The sequence below is a fragment of the Oryctolagus cuniculus genome, chromosome 7 (assembly GCF_051225735.1).
Source record: "Oryctolagus cuniculus isolate XC-2025 breed Fujian yellow rabbit chromosome 7, ASM5122573v1, whole genome shotgun sequence".
Taxonomy (NCBI): domain Eukaryota; kingdom Metazoa; phylum Chordata; class Mammalia; order Lagomorpha; family Leporidae; genus Oryctolagus; species Oryctolagus cuniculus.
The window spans coordinates 6714708-6739893 of record NC_142873.1 but is presented as its reverse complement, the minus strand read 5'-3'; the positions used below and the strand labels follow the sequence as shown (position 1 = coordinate 6739893).

Genomic DNA, 25186 nt, shown 5'->3' with positions numbered 1-25186 from the left:
CTTATATGTTGTTGGTAGGAATGCAAATGAGTACAGTCATTATGAACAGTATGGAAGTACCTCAAAACACTAAAGATAGATCTACCATATGACTCAGCTATCCCACTTCTGGGAATATCTCCTAAGGAAATGGAATTAACATATGAAGAAAATACCTGCACTCCCATGTTATTGCAGCACTGTTCACAGTAATCAAGAGATGGTATCAACCTAGATGTCCATCAATAGTTTAAAAAAAAATACACATGTACAAAGAGTATTACTCAGCCATAAACAAAGAAATCCTGACATTTGCAACAAAATTGATGGAACTGGAAATCACATTTAGTGAAATAAGCCAGACACAGAAAGATATGTGTGTGTGTGCATCTGAAATAGTGAGTACTAGGGGCTGGGAAGAGTGAGGGGGAGATTGGAGAAAAGGTACCAAAATGTAGTTGGGTGAAAGTAACAGGTTTCCGGTGTTCCATGGCACAATATTGTAACTACAGTCTAAGATAATGGAAATGGGCTAATTGGCTGGCGTAATTTGTTTATGCTGAAATATACTGAAATATTGCCTTGCACCCTGTAACAATATACATATATTTCATGTTAATCCAAGATTAAAATGAATTAATTTTAATTACGGTCCCTTCATAGGAGTTGCTGGAATAGAATGAGATCTAGAGCTAGCACGTTCAGTGTCCAGGACTGTGCCCGGCACACAGCTGGCTGGCATTTATTCACAGACATTGAATTTCATGCATTTTCCATCCTTGACAACAAAGGAGAACAACAGTCATTTGTCCCAGTCTGGCCGAACTTCACTGATGCATCTGGGCTGGTGAAAGTCTTACATTTTAAAATCAATTTCAGTGTGTCACCTGTTATTTTAAATGAATCACAGGTCTTACTTTTTAAAGGACTTGAGAAGCGCAGTGTGTTTAAATGTGCCTTTGACAACCTTTAAATTCCAAGGAGGTACCTCAAAGCAGCCCTTGCAGATAAGGAAGGAGAAGTGGTGGGTGCAAGAATTCCAGACCCCAGAGCTCCAGGCTGATCCCAGTCAGGGGTCTGCGTCTCTCTGCCTTCTAGATTGAGGTTCTAGGTAAGTACTCATTGAATAAAGTCTACTGATTTTTACGAAAGGCTAGAAAGCACTGCAGATGTGTTCGTGTGCAATGCACAGAAACCTTTCCCTCCAAGTCCAAGGCCACTCTTCTCATTTTATTGGCTTTGAAAGCATGCGCTTTTGAAAACGGAGCACACCTGTACTCAGAAACGGACGTACTCGAGATATTCAGCCCAAGTGTGTTAAGTATCCAGTAGGTGTAAGACATTGCACTAGACACTCTGCAGCGTGTTCTACATACAACAATCCCCTTGGCCTGCTCCCAGAAATCCCCAGTATCTAACAATGCTTCCATCCAGTCTGCGCAGGGCAGCTCAGGGCTTAAGTAACGACTCTTACTTCGATCCCAAAGGTACCCTTTGCCCTGGCCATGACCTAAGACATTGACCACACAGCAAAGCTTAACACTGAAGGGAATGGGCTTCGGTATCTGATGGACCTGGAGTCAAATATTAGCTCTGCCGCGTCTCAGCTGTGCAACTTTGGTTTATGTTACTTGTTCTCTGATTATTAATTTCCTTAAACAGGAGAAAACAACCTGTCTCAGTGGGTTCGTTAGATGATTTGGTAAGACAATGCCTGGAAAGCATTTCGCGTGGTGCCTGGCATGTATTCACTATTATTCCCAGGATGTGTCTGATTCTCTGGCCTCCAACAGTGGATACCCCAGCTACTACCAAAGCTGGTTCCCATTATTGCTTGCCTTGGAGGTCATCACCTGAGTAGCTCTCCCATGAGTAGCTACTATTATCTGAATGCACGTTGTAAGCCAAGCACATTGTTGTCTTGAAGCCTCACCATTTTTATGCATGCTAAGATGCTGTCATTTCCATTGGATTAGGTGGGGATACTGAAGTACACAGAGGTCATGCAGCATAGCTAAGGTCACAGAGCAGGCAACCAAGATGGGACTGAAGCCCAAATTTGTCTTGCCCAGAAGTCAGTGACCTCTGCCCCCTACCTCTCGGAGCTTCCCAGGGTGGAAGGGCAAGAGCCCCGAGTCTGAATGTCAGCTCCTCTGGGCTCTGCCTTCCTCAGGTTCTGTAAGATAGGAACGGTACTTCTTTCATAAGGGTGCAATAAAAATTAAATGAGAAAATAGAAGTAAAAAATGAGAATAGAATTTTTCTCATAAAACAGGTTTTGGATGTATATTAAATATGTATGACCTTGCCCCACCCAAATAATTTATTTAACATTTTATTATGAGAAAGATTCAGAGAGAAGATATAGATGTACAGATGGGTATAAAGGCAGCCTGCATGTGTGTGTGTGTGGATATGTAACTATGTATGTGTGTGTATGTATGTATTATACATAAAGTGCCATCCAGCTCACGGGACAGAACCCCGTTGGCATCGCAGAAGCAGCCCCCGTGTGTCCCTCATGATCAAATTCCCGTCTCTCCCTTCCTTCAGCCCATTTCACTTCTCATCTTGTTAGAAGATAATTTTCTTTTCCCCTTTTGCTCATGCCTCTGGGTTGTCTCCAGCCTGTTTGCTGTGCCTGTCACTCCACTAAGGTTCCGAGTGACATGTCGTTCACAGGAGAGAAGTGAAAGTGGTTCAGCAAAGAGAAGGGGTGTGTGTGTCCTCACACCTTAGACCCTGATCCACAAGCCATGAGATAGGTCTGAAGGCCAGGAGAGGCCCTCAGACTGGCAGAGGAGAGATCTACAGACTCTTGGACCCTACGGCTCCCCATAACCACCCAGGTCTGAGTCTGGCGCCTCCAGTGGTGAGGAGTGGACATGACCTCGGCTGAAGCTCCTCTTTATATATCCCCGGATTCAACCCTCCTTGGGATCTCTACCTTTTTCCTAATGCCATCTCAATTTGAATGTTACCTCCTCTGAGACTTTGACACCACCTCAGTCACCCAATTTAACCTCTTCATTATCCGTACCTGAAAACCTCGCTTACATGTGTGTCTGTGTGTTTATTTTTCTGTATATCATAGTAACAAAGAATACAGACTGATGATCTAAACGTGGTTAGGCTGCCATCTCTCCCTTGGACCTTGGACCACATGTTCAACATCTCTGGGCCTCCAATTCATCCATAAAATGGGAATAACAAACCTACTTACCTTATAGGATCCTTAGTGAAGCAACTGAGTGGGTAATGTGTAAAATCTTCTGGACAGTGCCTGGCACATAAGTAGTCTTGAATTGTTAGCTATCAGCAGCAATGCCCAAAATAACCATTATTATCATAATTATCTGCATATCTTCCCTCTAGAATGGAAGCAACTTGATGGCAACTTGATCTGTGCTGCTGTCATCACCAGCGCCTTAGATAAGACCCCCGCACATACTCATAATAATATACTCAATAAATATCTCCAGAGAAATAGATCTTAGTACCCCAATCAAGCAGAAGCTAGCCACATAAACAAATCATTACAGTGTGGTGAGTACAGTGCAAAACCAGAGATCGAGTGAGATGTGTAGGAGTATGGAGGAGGAGGCAATTAATCCTATCCCAGAGTCTCTAAGAAGCTGTCACAGAGAAGATAATATTTACAGAGTCTGGAGGCTCAGCAACCCTGCAGGAAATAGAGAACAGGACAGGGGTAGGTTCTACAGGTAAACAACACAGTGCATCTAAGGGCTCCAGAGTGCTGAGGGCGCTGTCTGCGGCTTCAAACAGTTCAGTGAGAAGGCAGGAGTGGGAGACATGCATTAAGAGGCTGCTAGCCCAGCCCAGGAGCTAGCCCAGGAGCTTCTGGTTGTCAGGCTGAGACTATGGTGGAGAGTCACAGTAAGAGAAGTGGAATCCCACCTACCACAGTGAGAGGCCACCCTGGCTGCAGGGAGGAGATCACACTGGTTGTCCAAGGGGCGGGGGGGGCGGTGTTAAGTCCTGGAAAGATCCAGGTAAGAAGAGAAGCAAGCCTCACATTTGAGAGGAGGAGGTGGGGAGGGCAGCGTGGCTTGAGAAGTCATTGGCAGGTAGACCTCAGTGGGTCGCAGTGATTGGCTGGATGTAGGAGGCAACGAGAGAGAATGGAGCCCAGGTTCACTCGCATTTCATAATCATGCCTCTAGCGATTCGATTGTGCCATTAGCCAAAGTAGGGAATTTAAGGAAAGCAGTGGTTGTATGTGGGCATTGATGGGTCCTGTGACTTCTGTTTCGGACATTGTTAACTTGGGAATATCAAAGTGAAGATGTTTAACAGTAAAGGGGATGGCATTTGTTGCCTAACTCCAGTGCACCTGAAACTGTTTGGAGGTTTATGTACTTTATTTTATTTAACACCTAGAACATCTTTTCAGAGAAAGGGTGTTATTTTTATTGTGTAGGTGATAAAACCGGAGCACAGAGAGCCAATGACAACCTCTCTTACATGGTTAACACTTAAGAACAGTCGGTAGATCTGTTTGGTTAACCAGGACTGAATAGAATACATATATGAAAAATATTAGAAAATATAATAACAAAGATAATTTGGGGGCAGATCATGGCAAGCCTTGAGCGGAGATATAGAACCACCCTACAGGGTTTTGTGAGAATCAGATGAGGTAATCCCTTAAGACTTTTTGTGAACTATAGCGTACAGAGCAAATATGGGGAGTTAAAGTGATGGTCGAACCTTATTTCATTGAGTAACAATAGTAACATAATAATGAATGAGTTACAATGTTCACAGCTATAAATATTAAGTAGAATTCAATCATTACATCTTCTCCCCATTCTTCTCATTGACAGATCCACAAAATAATCTTTAACATAGCATTGACTGCTTTCTGCTCACTATCAGCATGTCTGGTTGGGAAAAAAAGAAAATGCTTACAGGGACCAACCAGAATGTGGTAGAGATGAGAAAAACAGAAGATGTAAGCATCAAACACACTCAGCTGATCCTAACTGTTGTGTCCTCACATGCTTCGGCGTGAATCCTAGAGATCAGTTACATGACTGTTGCTACTGTCAGGCAGAAAGTCAAAAATATTAGGATAAAATTACCAAGCCTCCCACCTGCTTCATTGCTTGTGAACTGACAGGTAAAACACTACACAAGGCTTGCGGGCCCTCCTCAAATATAGAGAGGCCCATGCGAGTTATTTGTGTCTTCATTGGCCTTACATTTCAGAAATACTGAATTCACTCTGGGCTACTGACCACTCCTTCCATGCTTTCTATCTTTCTATATTTCTGGCTACTTTTGTGTCACGCCTCTGCCCTTTCTCCCTATAAACCTGTCAGTATTCTGCAGGGCCTAGACCAGCAGTGTCCAAAAGAAATACAATACCACCCAAATATAACAAGTTTAACTTTCCTAGTAGTCACAGTAAAGAGTTAGAAGAAGTGGGTGGGCTACTATTAACATTTTACTTAACCCCCCCGTATCCAGAATATTATCACTTTAACATGTAATCAATATGAAAAAGTCAATGAACTATTACACATCCTTTTATAAATTTATTTTTCAAATTCCAATGTGAGTTTTACATGTACAGGGCACATTTCCAGTGTGAAGGAACTCCTTGCGACTAGTGGCTGCCATGTTGGACAGCCCAGGTAGAGCCCTGTCCTCTAGCTCAACCTAACATTCCAGACACATGTGCATTTCATGGGGGCTTCAGTAAAGGAGATGGTGAGACTGGCATTTGAAGATTTCTTGCTATAATAATGCTGCTTAAGTTTGCTGCCATCTGCATGGCCGAGTGACACATTGAGGAGGACCCAGGGTAGATGTTTGGCGCAGGGCTGAAGTCACTGCCTGGGATGCATCCCATATTGCAATATGACTTTCAAGTATGCCTCTTCTGCTTGCAGTCCAGCTTCATGCTAACACATATCCTGGGAGGTAGCAGATAACAGCTCAAGGACTTGAATCCCTGCCACCCACATGGGAGACTGGGAAGGAGTTCCAGGTTCTGGGCTTCAGCCTGGCCCAACCCTTGCTGTGGTGGACATTTGGGAAAGAAACCCATAAATGGGAAATCTCCCTCTGTCTTCTAGTCTTTCTACCTTTCAAATGACATGGAAATAAATAAAAAGTAAGAAGAAAAGAGGGCTAAAGCTGCATTTTAATTGGCCAGAGGAACCTGGCTACAATACAATGGAGAAGCCCATCCCCCTCACTCCCAACTATAAGGGGCTTTCATCTGCACCCACTACCCACACACCTAGGGGCCTAGACTCTCAGTCAGCATACCTGCCAGAGGATGCTTCTGAAGTGTGAAGAGAAAGTGCCTCACATCAATTGCTTGCGTGGTTGTTGACCACAGGAGTCAAGGGTGACAGCAAGGCTTGGGGGAGGATTTTCAAGAGAGAGGGAATGTCCCTTGGCACCTGTTCCCAGAGTGAGCTCCTGGGGTCAAGCAAGCAACCCCTGGGTTCTTGGGGACTTTCCTCCTGATCTGAGAGGAGTCACAGTGGACTTCAGGCAGGTCATTCTACTCTCATGGCCCTCTGTGCTGGAACGTGGCCACCCAAACCACCAGCAACACGCACCATTAGCGGATGTCTCAAACCCAGCGACAACTGGTAAAACGAGTCGCGGTGCCACCAGGCCCCTCCCAGCGGCTATGCTTTGCCTTGACGCTTTTTCTCTGAGAGAAAGAAGTTGCCCTGTTGGAGCCATCCTGTGTGGTTGGCCGGCCACAGCCTTCTGGTAGGCCCAGCCTGGGCCCTTCCTCAGTACCAACCAGGCTGGCAGGCCGCATCTTCCCTCTCCTGCTCGGCAGAGCAGTCACAGAACCCTGTGATACAGCTGCGGGCTACACCCCACCTCCTCCAGCTTTTCTGTGGTCTCCTCCTTTGTGACTGCTACAGCATATGTTTTATTAAAAGAGAAAGAGAAGGGGAGACAAGAGGTTATGTACATGGGCGTGCTCAGGAATCTTAAGATTGAAAATCTCCTGCTCAATGCTAAATGCCTAAGGGCTTTGGCATTTTGCCGGCTCCAAGAAAACCCCAAGAGGAACATTTGGGTGGGGAAATAGGAAAAGGAAGAAAATCAAAGCCTTCTCAGGAGATTCTGATTCTAAACTATGAGAAAAATTTTTCAAGTTCATGAAATTTGCCTGCTTTCCCCCAATATCATTCGAATTTTGGATTTGATGTTGATAAGCTCTCTGACCTTGAGCAACATTTTCCCCATAATGTATGGATGAGACTTGAGGGTGGGTAGAAGGCCAGGTGATTTTTCGATGCCAAATGAGATACCCAACATACCACAGTCCTCGGCCTGAGTGCTAGGGTAACTTCCTCTAGGCCAATATATATTTTAACAAATTATAGCAGATGGGTAGTATTTCCAAGGTGCAAGGGGAGAGGTGGCCCAGCGTAAACCCCAAGGAATCCTGCAAGCCCTGAAGTTTCCGGCATTCTCAGCTGTGTTGCAGTTGGCACCTCTGTCAGCTGGAACCCGTTCCCCCTCTCCCCTTTTCCAAATAAATCCCATCTCAGCCCTCCTGGCTCCACAACTTCCCTTCCTCCTTTGGAAAACTGGCAGTCCTCGTTCTCCACAATCAATGGCAGGTGCATTAGGTCAGCCTGATGCCTTCTCTTGGCATTTACCTTTTCCCAGGTGCAGGCCTCCTCTCCTAATTCAATTGGAAGATCATTGAGGGTGAAGCCAGGACTTGTAGGACTCCTATTCCACAGCCCCTTGGTGTGCCAGAGTAGCAGCCCGTGTCACTGCAACCACTTGTGCTTGTTAAGTAGAGAACAGCTGAATCAGATCACAATTACTCAGATTAAGCAATGCCTTAGAAGCATCTGGGGTCGGGGTAGGAGCAGAGAGACCCAGAACTCTCTCATAGCTCCCCAGACCTGCTGTGTGCCCAGCATAAACCTCCTCCTCGTTCTAAGGTTCTCTGCTCTCCCTGTTTCCAAGGAGTCAAAAATCACCCTAGCTCTACTTCTTAGGGTAATCAAAGATAACCGAGACAATAAGCTGTGTGAGGATTAATTAGATGAGCTCTGAAAAATGCTCCCAGCTTTTTGGGAAAAGGATGCCACTGTAAAACGTATCAAGGTCTTCTTATTTAATGGAAAGAGTTGAATCAACAAAATTGCACAGCACAGTGGAGGAAGCAAAACTCTAACCAAGAAACCTCAACAGGAAACCTCCGAGTCAGCAGAAAGTGCCCATGCACCTGTCTCAAGTCCCTCCACATGACCTCTCTCCTTTGGGAGCTGGGGAGGGGTTTGGGAGCCGCGTCGCCTAGGGCATCTTTCTGCAGGAAGCTCCCCAGGGGCAGGCCTGTGCTGATGCCAAATGAGACACCCAACATGCCACAGGCCTCGGAGCAGCTGCTGATGCAGGGGTGTTGTTTGCACCGCGGCCTTGCTCAGTAAACAACCTGTCGGAAGGAACACCCAGAACCTGATCCTGAGAGCTGGACAGAGACGGTGCTCTCCAACCTCGAGAGCAGCCCAGTGCTGGCCAAGCAGGAGCCTTCCCTGCTCCCACACTGCCCCTTATGTCCTGTCTTGTGCCCACACTGCAGCCCACATCCCTCCGTTCTGGGAGACAAAGCCAGCTCCGTTTTTAGTAAGGAGAAGACAGCAAGAGTCAAGAACAAATCTGTCTTTTCCACGGCTGCAGCCCAGCTGCCGAACCCTTCGGAGCCAGCTGCCCCTGTTTCAGGCAAGATGACAATCTGACCTGTGCTTTTCTGCCTTACCACAGCACAGCAGAGCACAGCACAGCACCCATCCTATCCCTCTTCAAGGGGGCAAAGCATCCATCTCTTGCCAGAGTAAGCAGGTGCTATGGTATGGATAAGCCAGGATCTTAGGGGCACCATTGCTTGGTCATGGCCTCAACGATGCCAAGCAACTTATTCTGAGTGGCAACTCCAGAGGGCCATGCTTTAAACGAATAGCATGCACTCGACTGTGTGAAGTCGAGAGGGGAAAACACACAAACTCTCGCATCACTTTGCTGTGGCCTGATGTCATCAGACTGCCCCCCAGGGGATTTGGTAAAATACTTTAGCTGCTTGGTTAATACTGGCATTGCATGTATTCTGGAGAGCATGGAGAGCGCGTGCGTGCGACCAGTAGAGCCACTTCCACATGTACATGTCTGGAGGAAGACAGAGGCAGAAATCCATGACTTACAATATAGCCTTCATCTTTCCGATTGGTCTAGGCTCACATATCACTGTCCCTGCTGGCTTAGGCTCTGATGACCCAGCTACAAGCACGGCCTTTCAGAATTGTTATTCTTTTAACAAAACATTTGTTCCTACTCATGGCACCCTGCTCCCTGGGCTGGGAAGAGCACACACACAGTTCTTTACCGAGGGTCTGTTCAACCACGTTGCAGTGCCCTAGCTTGATTATTCATTAATGTTTGGCTTAGGTCTATATACCTTGGATAAATACACACCATGCCGAGGGGCTGCTTGGTGAGGAGCAAACTCCTAGGGGCTTAGAACAGCAGCTCACAAGTTCATGCTCTGACTGGGCAGGGCCACTCCAGGCATCTGTGGCCTGGGCAGAGTGCTACACAAGCTTGCTTCTTCTGTAGGCGGCCTGCTCTCTGCATACAGCTGTGAGCAGAGCACGCACACACACACACACACACACGCCACCAGCAGCATTCGCCTGTGGACCCAGATGATCAGACACGGGGAGAGCGATGTGCCAGATGATACCGGTCCACCCTTCCTGCCGGCAAGGCAATGTTATCCTCTAACGCCCAGTGCTCTGCCGGCCCCAACTCAACTGATGGGGCTTCTGCCACCACCCTGGGGAGACTGTTTGCACCCTCCAGGGCTTACTCTTTGCAAATCTTTCCTTGCTGCATGGGCACGAGGGAAAGGAACTGTTCTCCAAAGACAGGGCTCTCTGAATCTGTGAATATAAACGCACCCCCTATGACAACCGCAATTCTTCGGGGGTCTTTCCCAAATCTAGTGAACCTTGTGCAGTTCTGCCCAGCAGCCGCTCGACAGGCAAAATCCCATGTCATCCTGTGCAATTAGGCAGCGCAGTTGGGTTTCTGCAAGCTAATGGGAGTTGTGCTAACTTTGAAGACTTAAACCAAGCGAAAGCAATATAGATCAGGCAGAGCGCCCAAGCCCGGTGACAGCCGTGCAACACCGGGAGGCAATACCGGAGCGATCCGGGGCTCAAGCCCGAAGTCCACTACTCAGCTCCACAAGACAGAAACTAAGCGAGGCAGAATGGGCATCAGGAACCAGGGCTGAGCGCTGACAAAACGACCCTCCCCGCCAGTGGACACAGCAAAGGACAACGAAACAGGGAGAGAGGCAAATCGCCCCAAGCCGGCAGTGTTACCTTGAATCCGTGCGCGAGCCCTGCTTGCTGTATCAGCCGCTCCCCAAACCTCCAACGGCTGGGAGGAGACTCGTCAAAGATTCCAGATCTGTGTGCAACATCTCCAGTGGCAGCTCTCCAAAGTTTTTACTTCATGATTTCTTATGGCTCTTTCTCGTTTGCGGAAACGCCAATGCCTCCCCCTCAGCGAGTGAGAGGGAACGGATGTCTCTTTTCAAATTCGCCTGCTCCCCGCTTTGCTGTCGCCGCCGCCGCCGCCGCCAGACCACTTGCCTGCTGCTTCCCCGCCAAGCAGCACGGATCCCAGCCGCCCCGAGCGCCTCGGAAGCGGGGCTTCGGCGCCGGACCCGGGCGCACGCAGGGTGGGAGACGGTAGCGAAGTGCACAGCCCAGCTGCGGGAGCCCGCTGACCCTCCGCCCGCCGAGGAGGCACCCGGGGTCTCGCCGTCTGCCCAACTCGGGGGAGACTCAGCCACACTCTGTCGCGCCCCACGGCATCGCCTGGCGCGCGGGCAGAGGCGGTCCCCGAGGCGTCAGCGCTCCCGGGGCTGCCGGCCGACCTGCCCGTGGCCTCGGAGCGCGCCGCAGGTGCACGTCCTCTGGCGAGTCTCGTCTGGAGCTCCGGGCTCAGCGGAGCGCAGCCGGGGGAGCCGCGCGCAGCGCTCCAGGCGGCCGGGTCCCAGCGCAGGGCTGCAGCCGGCGCGGCCCGGCTCCGCACCTCCGCGGCGTCACCTGCAGACTCCGGCACCAGCTGAGTGTCTTAAGATAACAATGCTGCCCGGCCTGCCTCGCTCTTTCAGGCTGAGGCACGTAGGTTGTCAGCCAATGGGACCCAGCGCCACGCACCCCGCGCGTGCCCATTGGCCGGGCCGTCAGGCAGGGGGCGGGCTCTGCGCCTCGCCGGCTGCCCCTTTGGTAGACTGGTGGGGAGGGGGCGGCCGCGTTGACCCTCCCAGTTTTGCAGCAGGCACTTCTTGGTGGGCGCGAGGAAGTCCTGGGTAGACCCAGAGCTGAGGAGTTGGAGAGTCTGAGAAGGCCGAGCAACAAGAAGTGGTTGGAGAGCTAATTACATTTTTTCTCATCTTCCTGAATTACAATAATTTGTCCCAGCCCGTTTTGTTTGCTCACTTAAGTAGAACTCCCAGAGATGAGCACCCACTTTGAGCCATTTTCCTTCTAATTTGAGGTTCCATTTGGCTGTGCTGCGCCTTTTAGCCTCTTGAATTACTTAATTAGAAATGGGCCCCCAAGTGAGAAATAGTGTAACACACACACACACACACACACACTCACTCTCAGACATACAGGGGCGAAGGAGGCAGGACTGAGCAAGGGGACTAGAGAAGTCAGAGGGGTTCAGAGGCACTGGCCAGCTGCATCAGGACGCGTTGTGCCCCCACTCCCAGGCTGTGCAGACAAGGGCAGATAAGAGTGCCAGGATTTCAGGGAGAGATTGGGGTGGGGTGGGGTGTCCTGCTTCCGAAGGCGGGAATGGTTTGGAATGGTTTGGCCGCGATATTTTCCTTCATCTCGTTTCACTTCTGTGTGTGTCGGGAACGGGCACCGTGCGTCTCCGTTTGGTTTTAAAGGAAGACCAGAGAAACCAGAACAGGACCAGCCTTGTTTATGGGAAGCAGGTGCTGTTGCTGGGCCTGTGAATTGAGAAAGAAGGAGGGAGGGAAGGAGGGTGGGAGGGAGAGGGGGAGGAGGGCAGGAGACAGAGACTGGGAGAGGGAGAGGGAAGAGAGAGAAAGGGAAACTTTGAATTGAAGGTGAATTCCATGTGTTTGATGACCTACTGGAGATGCAAAAGCAAAATACATCTGGCTAGCCGGCATACTACACTGAGTTTTGGCAAGAGAACAGGAGAGACATAGTTAAAGAACAATTCGGTTCAATAGAGGACCTGGGGCTTGGGGCTGGGAAAGAACTTGGGGAATCCACACCAAGTCATGGGGTTGGGGGAGTGTATGAAGAGGAACACACACAGTCAGAAACATCAGAGATCATTTTATTAAAAAAAAAAAAAACACACAGATGTGGGGCCCCATGGGCTGGCCAGCCATGGGGTCCCCATGTCAGGGTTTGGTCTGATAGCTGTCGTTGTGTCTTTATTGCAAGGCGGATGTTGCTAGTTTCGGTTAGGGCAATGCTTTCCAGCGGTCGGGACTTTACAGAGAAGTTGAGCCTGTCTCGTGAACAACAAGATGGCGCCGAGGACTGTGCAGTGAGCCTGCCTGCTGCGTGACACTTCATCTGATTGGCCCGAGGACGTGTGCACACCGCGTGAACAAGCAGCGGATTGGAGTGTTCGGTGCATGGACTAGAGCCCGCTTGCGATTGGTTGAATTTCGTATATAAGCTGTGTGCCCAGGAAGGAGGGGGCTTTTTTCTCTCTCCTCTCTTCCTCCTTTCATGCTTTCTCTGTCGCTGTTATTTTCTCAATAAAAGTCTACAGAAGACCGATCAGCTGCGAGTATCGTCGTTCCTTTGCGGGCAAGGAAACGGCACACAGATTAAAAAAATGCAGAGGTTTAATGAACCCCGAGTAGCATACACCTAGATTAGCTAAAAAAAAAAAAAAAAAAAAAAAAAAAAAAAAAAAAAAAAAAAAGCATAAAGCAGCCGGATACTCTGAATGAGGAGAAATGAAACACAGCTTCTCACATCACAGTGGCCTTTGTGGTGCCCTGAGTTAAGCCTGAGGCCGCCAGCATCCCATATCCAAGGGCTGGTTCCAGTCCCTGCTACTCCGCTTCTTACCTAGCTTCCTGCTGAAGCTGCTGGGAAGGCAACAGATGACGGCTCAGGCACTTGGGTCTCTTCCGCCTACAAGTGAGATCTGGGTGGAGTTCCTGGCTCTCGGCCTTGGCCTGGCCCAGACCTGTGTGTTGTAGGCATTTACGGGAGTGAATTCTGTCTCTCCCTCCCTCTTTGTTACCCTGCCTTCCAACTAAGTAAATAAATCATTTTGTTGAAGATTTATTCATCTACCTGAAAGCCAGAGCCACACAGAGAAGGAAAGACAAAGAGAAAGAAAGGTCCTCCATCTGCTGACCCACTCCCCAACTGGCCGCAATGGCCAGAGCTGTGCCGACCAGGAGCCAGGAGCTTCCCCAGAGGTCTTCCCATGTGGGCACAGGGGCCCAAGGACTTCTGTCATCCTGCACTGCCTTCCCAGGCCACAGCAGAGAGCCAGATCGGAAATGGAGCTGCCAGAACCCGAACTGGCGCCCATATGGGATGCCAGCATTGCCACACCACAGCACTGGCCCCAATATTTCAAAACTTCATATCTCAGGTACCCACCCTTGAGTCACCCTTATCTGTTTTCCCTCCTAGTATCTCATACAAGTTAGATCTTCCTTCACTATACTTCAGGTATCAGTTTGCCTAAGCTACAAAATATGCCAGGGAAGAGTGGTTTCCTAGGGGCTCCAGCTCTCCGAAAGTGTCTTAGTGAACTGATGAAATCCTGACCTACTGCTGCTGCTCAACTACTGAGTATTTACCCCCAGGATTCTGTCTGGAGACAGAGACCCACTGCACTTGCCCCAGGCTGCTGAGGTTCCTGGAAAAGAGTGTACGGGAATGGGAAAGGAGGAAGCAGCTGAGCGCATGAGTCCTAGTTACAGTGGGAAGAAAGCAAGCATCCCCAGACATATGCAGACAGGAGGAAGGGGATGTAGGGAAACATGAAGGCACCTCGAAAAAAGGAAAACTTACTTGCGCTCTTCTCCTTCAGAGCCCTAAGCCATGAAAAAACAAACTGAGGCCAAATATACATTAAAGGTGTCCGCAGAGGGCCGAGGCGCAGTGGGTTAATCCTCCACCTGTGGTGCCGGCATCCCACATAGGCACAGGTTCCAGTCTCGACTGCTCCTCTTCCAATCCAGCTCTCTGCCGTGGCCTGGGATAGCAGTGGAAGATGGCCTGGGCGCTTGGGCCCCTGTAGCCATGTGGGAGACCTGGAAGAAGCTCCTGGCTTCAGATTGGCCCAGCTTTGGCTGTGGCAGCCATTTGGGGAGTGAACCAGCAGATGGAAGATATCTCTCTCTGTCTCTCCCTCTCACTGTAACTCTACATCTCAAATAAATAAATAAAACCTTCAAAAAATTCCACAAGCATACAGTTGGATAAATTTTCACCCGTATCTGCATCAATATAACTACTACCCACACCATTGCCAGCACCCCAGAAGCACTCTCTGTCTGTTGCTAAGTCAAAACGCTCCACTCTTCCCCCAAGTTACCTGTTGTTCTGACTTGCATTACCAAAGATCATTGTCATCTGCTCTTAAACTTTATAATTTAGGATCTTCCTTCCTTCCTTCCTTCCTTTCTTTCTTTCTTTCTTTCTTTCTTTTTTTCTTTCACAGAGTGGACAGTGAGAGAGAGAGACAGAGAGAAAGGTCTTCCTTTCATGTTGGTTCACCCTCCGATGGCCGTGGTGGCCGGCGCACCGCGCTGATCAGATGGCAGGAGCCAGGTGCTTCTCCTGGTTTCCCATGTGGGTGCAGGGCCCAAGGACCTGGGCCATCCTCCACTGCACTCCCTGGCCATAATTTAGGATCTTATCAAGAATACACTCTGTGTTAGTCTTATTTCTTTCATTCATTGTGATGCCTATGCGAGTTAGCCATCTAGTTGCGTTTTCCATTGCAGTGCAGTATGTATTCACCTGGCCATCTGACATTTATCTGTCCTCCTTTCAATGGCTATTTGGGTGACTTCTACGGTGTTGTCTATTTTGAATGAAATTGCTGTAAATGTTCTTGTGCTTATCTTTTGGTGGACATATGAAATCATTTCTTCTAGGTAAATATCAAGGAGCATAAATAGCCTAATTTTCTTTTGACTGTAATACTGGAGAGAATCGTGTGAAAAAATTCTTGGGAGCATCAACCTGGCACAACACATTAAGCTGCTTGCAGCTCCAGCACCCCGTGTCGGTTTGAGCCTGGCTGCTCCACTTCTGACTCAGCTTCCTGCTGATGTCCCGGGGAATGTGGTGGAGGATGACACAAGTACTTGCGCCCCTGACACCCATGTGGGAGACCAGGATGGGGTTCCTGGGTTCCTGACTCCTAGCTTTGGCTTGACCCAGTACCAGTTATTATAGCCATTTAGAGAGTGAACCAATAGATGGGAGATATCTTTCTCTTTCTCTCTCTCTCTCTATCTCTTTCTCTCCCCGCCCCCTCACTTTGCCTTTCAAATAAATAAATAAGTAAGTAAATCTTTTTTGTTAAAAAAATACCTCTGAAGCATAATTTCCCTCTGAAATACTTGAATGTATCTCATTGAGCAGCAATGAGATGCCTAACCCATGCCAGAACCCTTATATGCATGGTCCTACTATTTCCCCCTCATAACCGCCTTAAAATTATGTGTTATTTTTTCTATTTTGGCAGTCATAATGTTGAGTGCAATACATATTATGGAATGGCCCTTGCCTTCTGGGTGTGTGCATGTGAGAAAGACACTAAGTGCTCTGTGGGTAGAGTTACTACACTTGATCTTGGCCAAAAGGCCGAGAGGCGATATTGTGAGTAGAGTTACGAGCAATGGAAGTGATGGTGGTACTCAATGCACAGCTGAAGCTGGAGATGGGCTGAAGAAATGGGTGAATGAAAATTGAGGAGTGTTGCATTTTAGGTGAACAAAAGGAGTGAAGATAGGAAACAGATTTTAATTTGGGGTGTGGGTGTGGGGTATAGAAGATGAAGTGCAGTGAGCCATCAGTCTAGGAGAATAAATTGTATAATACTTGGAAGAGTTTGTCCGTTCCCAAACCATGGTGTTTGAAACTTTATCCTGTAGGAAAAAGAACACAAGAATGGCCCAGGGACAGCAAAATTTCATGGTGATCAAGTTGATAGCTGTGTAGAGAATTGGCTGATAGCAGGAAAAGCAATCAAAGCTACTGAAGAAGTCAAGGAAAGAGGCCACTGACACTTAACTACAGGAAGGCGGACCTCAGGAGAAAGCCAGCATTGGAGACAGCAGCATTTGCTATTTGTAGCATTTTGAAGAATGCAGACTCCTGCACATCCATTACCTGGGGTCTGTGGGGTGGGCAGAAATGACTGATTCCACTTCGTTGATGTGGCAGCTGAAGATAGGATCATTCCTATCTTACCTCCAAGTAAGGAAAGTATGGGGTTGAGATTTGCTTTCAATTCTCTTGTTTCATTACATCAAGCTTACTTTATAAAAAGATAATGATTGATTGCAAACACATTTCTCCCCATCCCATTTAAATGGAAAACGTCAGCCAGGAGAGTAGTCTGGTTCCTCTGAGCTGCAACCCCTACCACTATCACTCGGTACTGAGTTCCTTAAGAGGAGAGCGTGTGGCACTGTGTCCCTGTGCACAGGAATCAAGTGCTCTGGGAAAACGTGCTTTCTTTTCATTTCTACACCTTCTCCTTGACCTGTGCATAGAGAGAGAGAGGGGTCTATAAATGCCCAAGATGCCAGCTTTCAGCTGTGTCCAATTCTGCATACATTTTGCGAAGAATAGATACTGACTTAGCAGAAAAATCACCCCCAACTAGTCCATTTGGGTGTCAAACACAATTCAGGACTCTTTAGGAAGTTAGAAAGAAATATTTCAAAATGATTGTAGATTATAAACTTCTGAAGAGCAACAGGAATACTTTTCTGCCCTTGTACAGCTATAACCCAGATTATGGGAGGGACTCAAATGTTAGCTGAATACATTACTGTGATCCACAAATCAGTGATCATCCATGGATGTACTCAGGTGTATCATAACTTTATTTTTATTTTTTTAAATTCTGGTGAAGTCCATTATCTGATTTTCTTTAGTTACTTATGCTTTTGGCATATCCTATTTTTTTTTTATCTTAAGTTGTGTGTGTGTGTGTGTGTGTTTTAAGATGTACTTATTTATTTGAAAAGCAGAATTACAAAGAGGCAGAGACAGAGAGAGAGAAGTCTTCTGTCCTCTGGTTCACTTCCCAAGTGGCTGCAAATGGCTGGAGCTAGGCCCATCAGAGGCCAGGAGCCAGGAGCTTCTTCCAGGTCTCCCATGCGGGTGCAGGGGCACAAGGACTTGGTCCATCTTCTATTGCTTTCCCAGGCCATAGCAAAGAGCTGGACTGGAAGAGGAACAGCAAGGATTCAAACTGGTGCCCATATGGGATGCCAGTGCTGCAGGCAGTGGCTTTACCCACTATACCATAGTGCCAGCCCTTCATAACTTTCATAGCTGCGTCGTGGAAAGAACTCGGGTCAAAGAAATTTTGTTTATGTTCTTAGCTTCAGAACTCCCTAGCAGATTGAATTTGTAAAGTACCCACTATTTCAAAGGCCTCACTTTCCTCATCTGTGAAATAAGGGATTGTACTAATAGAGAATTCAGTAGTTTTTATACCATTTCTCACATTCTAGGGCTATTTCCTTGATATCACCTAAATTATTCAATGGCAATAACCTTGCCTATCAAAATTCAACTCTTTGTATGGGATTTTTTTTCTAATGCTGGGGAGAATAAGAAAAAAAGGTGTAGTGGAGACTTTATGTCCCTTAGCAGCTCTTTGGGGAGCAGTGGAAACAAGGATGAGTTTTTGAAAGGTTATTAGCTGATAGATTTGTTTCGCATCAATTTGCAATGCTGCGTGGTGATATACCTCCAGGTTAATTCTCAGATGTCGGATTCAAAAGCTCAACTTATGCCAAATTATTTTTGTCCTCTTTTTGGTGGCTAACAGATTATTGACTTTAACATGGCTGATTTTCTCTATTCAACTAGATTAACTTTACAAAACATATGGCCAACTTTTTGTCTTTTCAAGGACATATATTTGCATATGTCAATACATTTACACAAAGTAGAATGAGAATTTAATTTTCTCCAAAAGGATGGTTTTGAAAAGGATGATGCATTTTGAAATTTCAAGAGTGTGGGTGCTATGTAGACCACAGTCTTTATAGCACCTAGTGTTTAAATCAGCATTGGATAAATGACGTTGGGGGAGAATACTTTTCAAATAAATTGACTGTCATGTGAAAGTTCAGTTAGGTACCAGATTCAAGCAAGGGCAAATATCACCTTCCTACCAATGTTTTTAGATGCTGTTACCATTTATTAAGACAACACCACCCAGCACTACTGAGACAGAATTTAGGAGTTTCTGCTGTTGCTGCTGGGCGTCCTCAGAAGGGAGCTGAATACCCACCGGGGTTCTACTCTTGATTGGACTGGGATTGACTTGGCTCCCACTCAAGCCTCTTCTTTTATTACTTTTCCATTTGTTAAAAGTGCTTAGAAACTTCAGTTTCCTCATATTTTCTCCCAGTTCTGTTCTGTTTACTGGATCCTCTAGATGAAGGGCTCAGTCTTTCTTCAAGCTAGCTCTGCTTTTTCTATCAATTATAGCATTCCCCACATCATCTTTTTAGTGGTTATTGTAGATAGCATTTGTGACAGCAATGAAATGACAAGGCAGAGAGAAATCGCAAGTAAGAGTTCTGGTCTCCTTCACTGTGTGCCATACCCTGGCTTTATTCTTCGTGGTGCGTAACTATCTATCCATCTAGCTACACCAATATAACCAATATTGCCTTGACTGTTTTACAGAGTTAACGATGAGTGAAAACACACACATGTGCCTTTATCCCAGCTTTCATTTATCCAAGGGATGAATCCAGCTAGTGGGGAAAAAGCACAAGAATGAGACCAGCTGCATCCGCAGGACCACTGGGAGACTACATCTAGGGGGTCCTCCCAGCCACCACCTGCTCCAAGGAAGCGCCCTTTAAGGTGTGCGCCTTTCCCAAGCCATCTGGATGACGCTGGGAGAGGGGAGACTTTTGCGTTGCGAAGGCAGGATGTTAAACATGCAGTGCAGGTAGTAACGGCCGGGAGCACAGCTCCTGCTCGGGGATGCACAGCAGGCAGTGCACCGGCAGCCAGTTGGGGGCTGACCTGATTCCCTAGAATCTCAGCTCCCTTCCTCTTTCCTCCCTACGTCCTTCCTTCCCTTCTTCTCCTCTCCCCTTAACCCCCCCTTTTCTCTTCCCCAGATAAGCAGCTCCGGGAAACAAAGAACCCATCAGAGCTTCAACCGAGCGCTCAGCGAGCCGCAAACCGTTCCCGGGACCCGGGCTCTCCAGGCTCTGCATCCCCCTCCCCAACCTCCCCCGCCTCCCGCACTCGCTCGCTCGCTCGCTCGCTCCCTCCTCGCTCGCTGCCTCCCCCACCATCGCAGCGCTGGGAGGAAGGCGGCCGGGGCTCAAGATGGCTTTAACCCGGCTCTGCGCCCTGCTCGCCTGCTGCTGGGGGCCGGCGGCCGTGCTGGCCACGGCCGCGGGCGACGTGGATGCATCCAAGGAGCTGGAGTGCAAGCTCAAGAGCATCACCGTGTCGGCGCTGCCCTTCCTCCGCGAGAACGACCTGAGCATCATGCACAGCCCCTCGGCCTCCGAGCCCAAGCTCCTCTTCTCGGTGCGCAACGACTTCCCGGGAGAAATGGTCGTGGTGGACGACCTGGAGAACACGGAGCTGCCCTACTTCGTGCTGGGTGAGTCCCGGGAGAGGTCGAGGGGCCCCCAGCCCCCACGCCGGCTCGCCCTACACACCCACTTGCCAACGACCTCCCCTCCCCCACCCTGCCTCCCCGGATCCGCCCTACTCCCGGACCTTGCTCCACACCCACTTGCAGGCTAGCGCGCCTGGGTGCACCTGACTTCTCTCCCGGTCTGCCCCGGATGCTGGGCCCTCAGCCTCCACTCAGTCGCCCTGCCCCCAAAAGGAACAGGTTGTAGGAGGCTCTCTGAAACGTTGCCTGGCCTTGACCTCCCAGCTTGGGTTCAGGAGCACATCCACACAGCACTTGTGACTGCCACCAGGGCAACTGCCATAAGCCGTTCTTCCCACTCCCTTGCCACATGCACAGCTCCTTGCTCCTCATCCCCTGCACCCCCAACACCCTCCCCTACCCAGATCAGCCCATAGCCCTTCCTGGGGGTTTTAGGAACAGATATCCTGGCCTCACCTTGCCAGGCAGGTGCAGGCCAGATTACGCTGGCTGCAGGGCTGGTCTTCACTCTTTCAGAGTCCTTTGTCTGTCTCTGACAGCCGGCCTCTCAAACCCTCAAGTTTCTCAGCTCCCTGCTGTTCTCTCTGGGAAGCCCTACCTCCATGCCTGAGTGTAACAGTCCCCTCCTTCAGCCACGTCCACACCTCCATCTCACATCACAGATGCGCTGCCCAAGCAAGCGTCATTTCTCTCCTTTGTTTACATTTCTCTCTTTTGATACCTCCCCTGTAAAGCCACAAAACTCCTTCAAGTACTCCATCATCCCTCTTTCTCACTACCAAGTTAGGAAGGTGTTGTGGGCCTCTTCGAGCAAAGCACCACAGGCTCTGTGACGTGGTCAACCCCATCCCTCACTTTTCCCTGTAGAGATGTATTTCTCGCCCCTCGTTGCCCTCCCACCACGCAACTCATTTCTTTAGTGATGTTTTGCATGATTCTTATTTGGTCCAGTAGAGGATTCAAAGATCAGTACACATCAGTCTCTAGGCCTAAGGAAAAAATGATAATGTCCGGGAGGCTGTTTCATTTACTCAACACCCTACCAACACAAGTTCACTTTGCAGGCACACGGCTTCCTGAAGCCCACGTGTGGGTTAGAGCCACGTGTGGCGTACTTACTGATATTTCCTTCTTGCTCTGCCTTCATAAGAGATACTTTCACACTGAAAACATTGGGACGTGGGTGAGGACCACCTCCCCCGAACCCGCCAACCCCTATGGAAAAGCAATTTTAAATATTGCTTGGTCCTTTGAAAAGTTGGTTTATAGCTGCTATAGCGCAGCTCAGTAGAACCCATTCAACCCAACCTACACTCTTGATAGGACTATTTATTTTTGCATAACAAAATACCAATAACATAATAAAAACTGGGGGCTGGCTGGAAATGGGAACATTGTGGATATGTTGCTCATTAAAATGTACAATTGCTGGGTTATTCAGAGGATGTTAATTTTGTGTGGTAGTCCTGCTGATATGCAAGTACAATCTGTTCATTAGAGTCTGTAAGAATGAGTAGAGGGAATTCTCTGTTTCTAAAGAGGCTGTTTTGGGTTCTGCTTGCAGTGTTTAGGGTGCATGAAGAGCATGGATAAAGGAAGGTTGGATGATCAGGTATTCAGGAGTCTACTTTTTAAAGCAAAATCCCCAAGCCAGCGCCTGGTACTATGATGTGCCTACTAGGATCCAATGTACACAGCAAAAGCCCAGATGTTCAAGAAAGAGTTTTCTGCACCTCTGTGCAAAGCTGCCCACTGCAAGGCTCTGTTGGGGTTGCTATGGAAACCTACTGCAACTTGGCATTTATACACAGGAATAGACACATTCTCACTTCAGGGACAGATGCACTTTTTTAAATGCATCGATTGTTCCTCACCCTCCCAGTCAACAAAATATGCTCAGAACCAGAGATGTGCTGGCTCCTGTCCTTGCAGGCCTGCTGTTCCCAAGGGAGCAAAATCTCAGCTTGGATGATGGAGCAGAGCTGGGAGAAAGGGAGAAGAGTCCAAGTTCATGGCAGATAGACGCAAGGGGAGTGGCTTTGGAAGTTAGTTTTGTGGCTTGAGGTTCCTATCATTCATGGCCAGTGGTGAGAGCTGCAGTGATTTAAGTTTAGCATCTGTTGGCTATTTAATCCTTTCCTTGTAGGACTTTGAATTAGTCTTGGGAATTTATTATGCATCCATTTACTGGCTTAGCATTGTTAGGCACTGTTAGGGTCCAGAAGTTAAAAAATGAGAGGCTCCCGCTTGCAGGTCCTCTCTAGTCACTGAAAACACAGAGGCCTGTCAGAGTTGAAAGTAGTACCACCTACTTATGCAGGAGGGCTTTAGAAAGGTCCAGGAACGCTGAGGAAGGAGGTGCTTGCCTGGTAAGTGCAGACTCCAGGGAAGAACTCCTCTTGACAGCCTTCTCGCAGAATCAGACCTTGTCACTTTGTGCAAGAATGAAAACAAACAACAGGAACCAGGCTGGGCTTCCTGTTGCATCCAGAATCAGGTCCTGTCACTTCTACAAGATGAATGTGGGTCTGACCCTTTTGACTGCAGCCATCTCCAGCGTCTTTCCCCTCCATGGCTGCCATGGTCTTTGGGGTTCTTGCAAGATTTTGCTTGTGCCTCTGCCTGGAACACTCTTTCACCGTCTGCTGATGGCAGCCAATTCTCCCTTCTAGGCCAAGCACCCGTCTCACCTGGGTGAAGCCTTCCTACCTTCCAAAGGCAACCTGAGTCCATTCCCCCTTGGAGCTCTCTGCATGGATTAAACACACACACACACAGTGTAACTAAGAGTAAAATAGTTTGGGCCTGATAGTGAAGGTGAAGGCATTTGAGGTCATGGAAATCAAAGGCACCAAGGATGGTGGCGGGAGTGAGTGTGGGAATGGCATGTATGTGGTGTAGGCGGGAGATCAGCCTGACCAGAGTGATAGCAGAGAGTAGTGGAGACTGCACCTGGGTCTGCAGAGAGGGTCATAACTGTCCACTTAAAAGCCAGTGAGGAGCCGGCGCCGCGGCTCAATAGGCGCCGGCACACCAGGTTCTAGTCCCGGTCAGGGCGCCGGATTCTGTCCTGGTTGCCCCTCTTCCAGGCCAGCTCTCTGCTGTGGCCTGGGAGTGCAGTGGAGGATGGCCCAAGTGCTTGGGCCCTGCACCCCATGGGAGACCAGGAGAAGCACCTGGCTCCTGGCTTTGGATCAGCGCAGTGTGCTGGCTGCAGCAGCCATTGAGGGGTGAACCAACTGCAAAAAGGAAGACCTTTCTCTCTGTCTCTCTCTCTCTCACTGTCCACTCTGCCTGTAAAAAGAAAAAAAAAAAAGCCAGTGAGGCAGGACTGAGCAGAGCGAAGCCTGTCTCCCAGACCCTGTGCCAGCCAGCAGCAGCCTTGTCAGGTTTGCTTGTAGGATAATCCCCGGTTTGGGGTTTGGGGTGTTGGGGGGAGTTAGTGTCTCCCAGTCTTTGATGTGGAGTTTGGTAATTATGATTCAAGGGCTGGTTGTGGTGTCCATGACCTTCTGCTGTTGTAAGCTGTTCTGAACTTGATTGTAGTCAGGGACCATCTTCTCTAGATTGCCATCTTTCCCACAGTTACTGATCGTACTGTGGCTGACCCTCTGAGGCTACCTACCTGGCGACTCTAAGCCAGGTAATAACCTAAGCCCCTGCTTCCAGATGTGCTGTTGAGGTCTCTACAGTTTCAACAGAATAATATTCATTTCTAATTTAAAAGATTTAAGTACCTAAACCTTTGTATCTTCACAGGAGAATTTATTAATTTTTATTTACTTTTTAAAAATTGATTTATTTGAAAGGCAGAGCAAGAGACAGAGAGATCGAAAAATATCTTCAGTTTGCTGGTTCACTCCCCAAATGGCCACAACAACAGGGGCTGGACCAGGCTGAAGCCAGGAGTCTAGAACTTGATCTGGGTCTCCCGTATGACAGCCAGAGACCTCAGTACTTGGGTTATCTTCTGCTGCCTTCTGAGGCATATGAGCAGGGAGCTGGATCAGAAGTGGACCAGCTGGGACTGGAATTGATGTGGGGTACACCACAACACCTGCCCTCTCAGGAGAATTTAAAGATTGGCCAAATGAATCACATAAATTATCCTATCTCAACTAAAATGTCATGTGTCAGCTTACATAGCAGTAGACATTGCTGCTTTGGAGGCGTCTTCGGTTTTGAGACTAGGAGTCAACCGAAGTTTGGCTTCCAGGATTTGTGTGCTATGAACTGAATATGTTTATCAGCATTCTTACTGTTTGAGGTGGCTGCCCCTCTGTTTCAGACCCGACTGTTGAGCTTAGTGAAGAGAGCTGTTTCTCTCACATCTTAGAGTTTTGCTTTCGCTGTCATGGCTTTTGATTGAAGAAGGTGTTCCTGAAGATAAATCCATCAGCCTGCAGAGATGTAGTAAGTTCTGCATCCAAGGTGCTGTTTCAAGTGTCTGCAGCAGTCCGGTGTGGTGGTTAAAAGAACAGGCTTTGAAGACAGATCTCATGTCAACTTCGGACTCGCCACTTATTCCAGCAGCAGAGAAATGTGATGATCGTGAAGGTTAAATAACTTACTCAGGTCACCTAGCTAACAATTGGTGGATCCATCACTTGAACTCAGACCAATATGATGTTTCAGCCTTTCTCTTTGCTGCTATTCCACATGCCTTAAAAAATTGCAAATCTGTTATTTTTCATGGTTGGATAAAAGGAAGCCTGATTAGGGTAAGTGCACAGAAACCACTTACCTAGCTTGTAAAGAGAAGTTTTTTCATGATTTCCATGTTAATAACACTTATACATCCTAACCCATTGGGTGATTTCTCACATAAGCCTTCATGCAAAAGGTTCACAACATCAAGAAATAATTACCTAAGCAGGTGTACTTCCCTAAGGAGAATGTGGGAATTCTTTTGTTTATACTTTCCAGATTTGTGTAGCCATGTTTCCATGTTCCTATGGTGAGGCATTATGGCACATGTAGACATGATGAACAAGGTGGAAAGTGTGGGGATGGAGATAATATGTTCACGAGGGTTGGCATTTGTCTTAGCACTTACGATGCTGGTCATGGCCCGAGTTCCATGTTGGAGCACCTGGGTTCATGTCCAGCTCCACTCCAGATTTTGGCTTCTTGCTAACATGCACCTTGGGAGGCAGCAGGTGATGGTTCAATTACTGGTGTACCTGCCACCCATTTGGGAAACACAGCTCCTAGCTTCTGCCTGGCCCAGTCCCGG

At 48.2% G+C, this 25186-nt stretch overlaps 2 protein-coding genes across 6 annotated transcripts in view; one reads left to right on the top strand and one right to left on the bottom strand.

Annotated features, from left to right (window-relative positions):
* BRINP2 (BMP/retinoic acid inducible neural specific 2) overlaps positions 1-11181 on the bottom strand; it is a 126767-nt gene extending 115586 nt beyond the window's left edge. Inside the window, exon 1 of the mRNA XM_008263810.4 lies at positions 10383-11181. The gene's annotated coding sequence lies outside the window, so the exon portion shown is untranslated. The remainder of the gene's footprint in view (positions 1-10382) is intronic.
* An 8042-nt stretch (positions 11182-19223) lies between these two features.
* ASTN1 (astrotactin 1) overlaps positions 19224-25186 on the top strand; it is a 340316-nt gene continuing 334353 nt past the window's right edge. For 2 of the 5 annotated variants that reach the window (XM_070077167.2, XM_070077166.2), the window contains exon 1: positions 19239-19932. In XM_070077167.2, coding sequence (XP_069933268.1) covers positions 19650-19932 — 283 coding nt within the window. In that variant the 5' untranslated portion in view covers positions 19239-19649. Of the gene's footprint in view, positions 19933-25186 lie in introns of all 5 variants that reach the window. The other 3 variants (XM_089299443.1, XM_051858230.3, XM_051858229.3) reach the window with 3 other exon arrangements.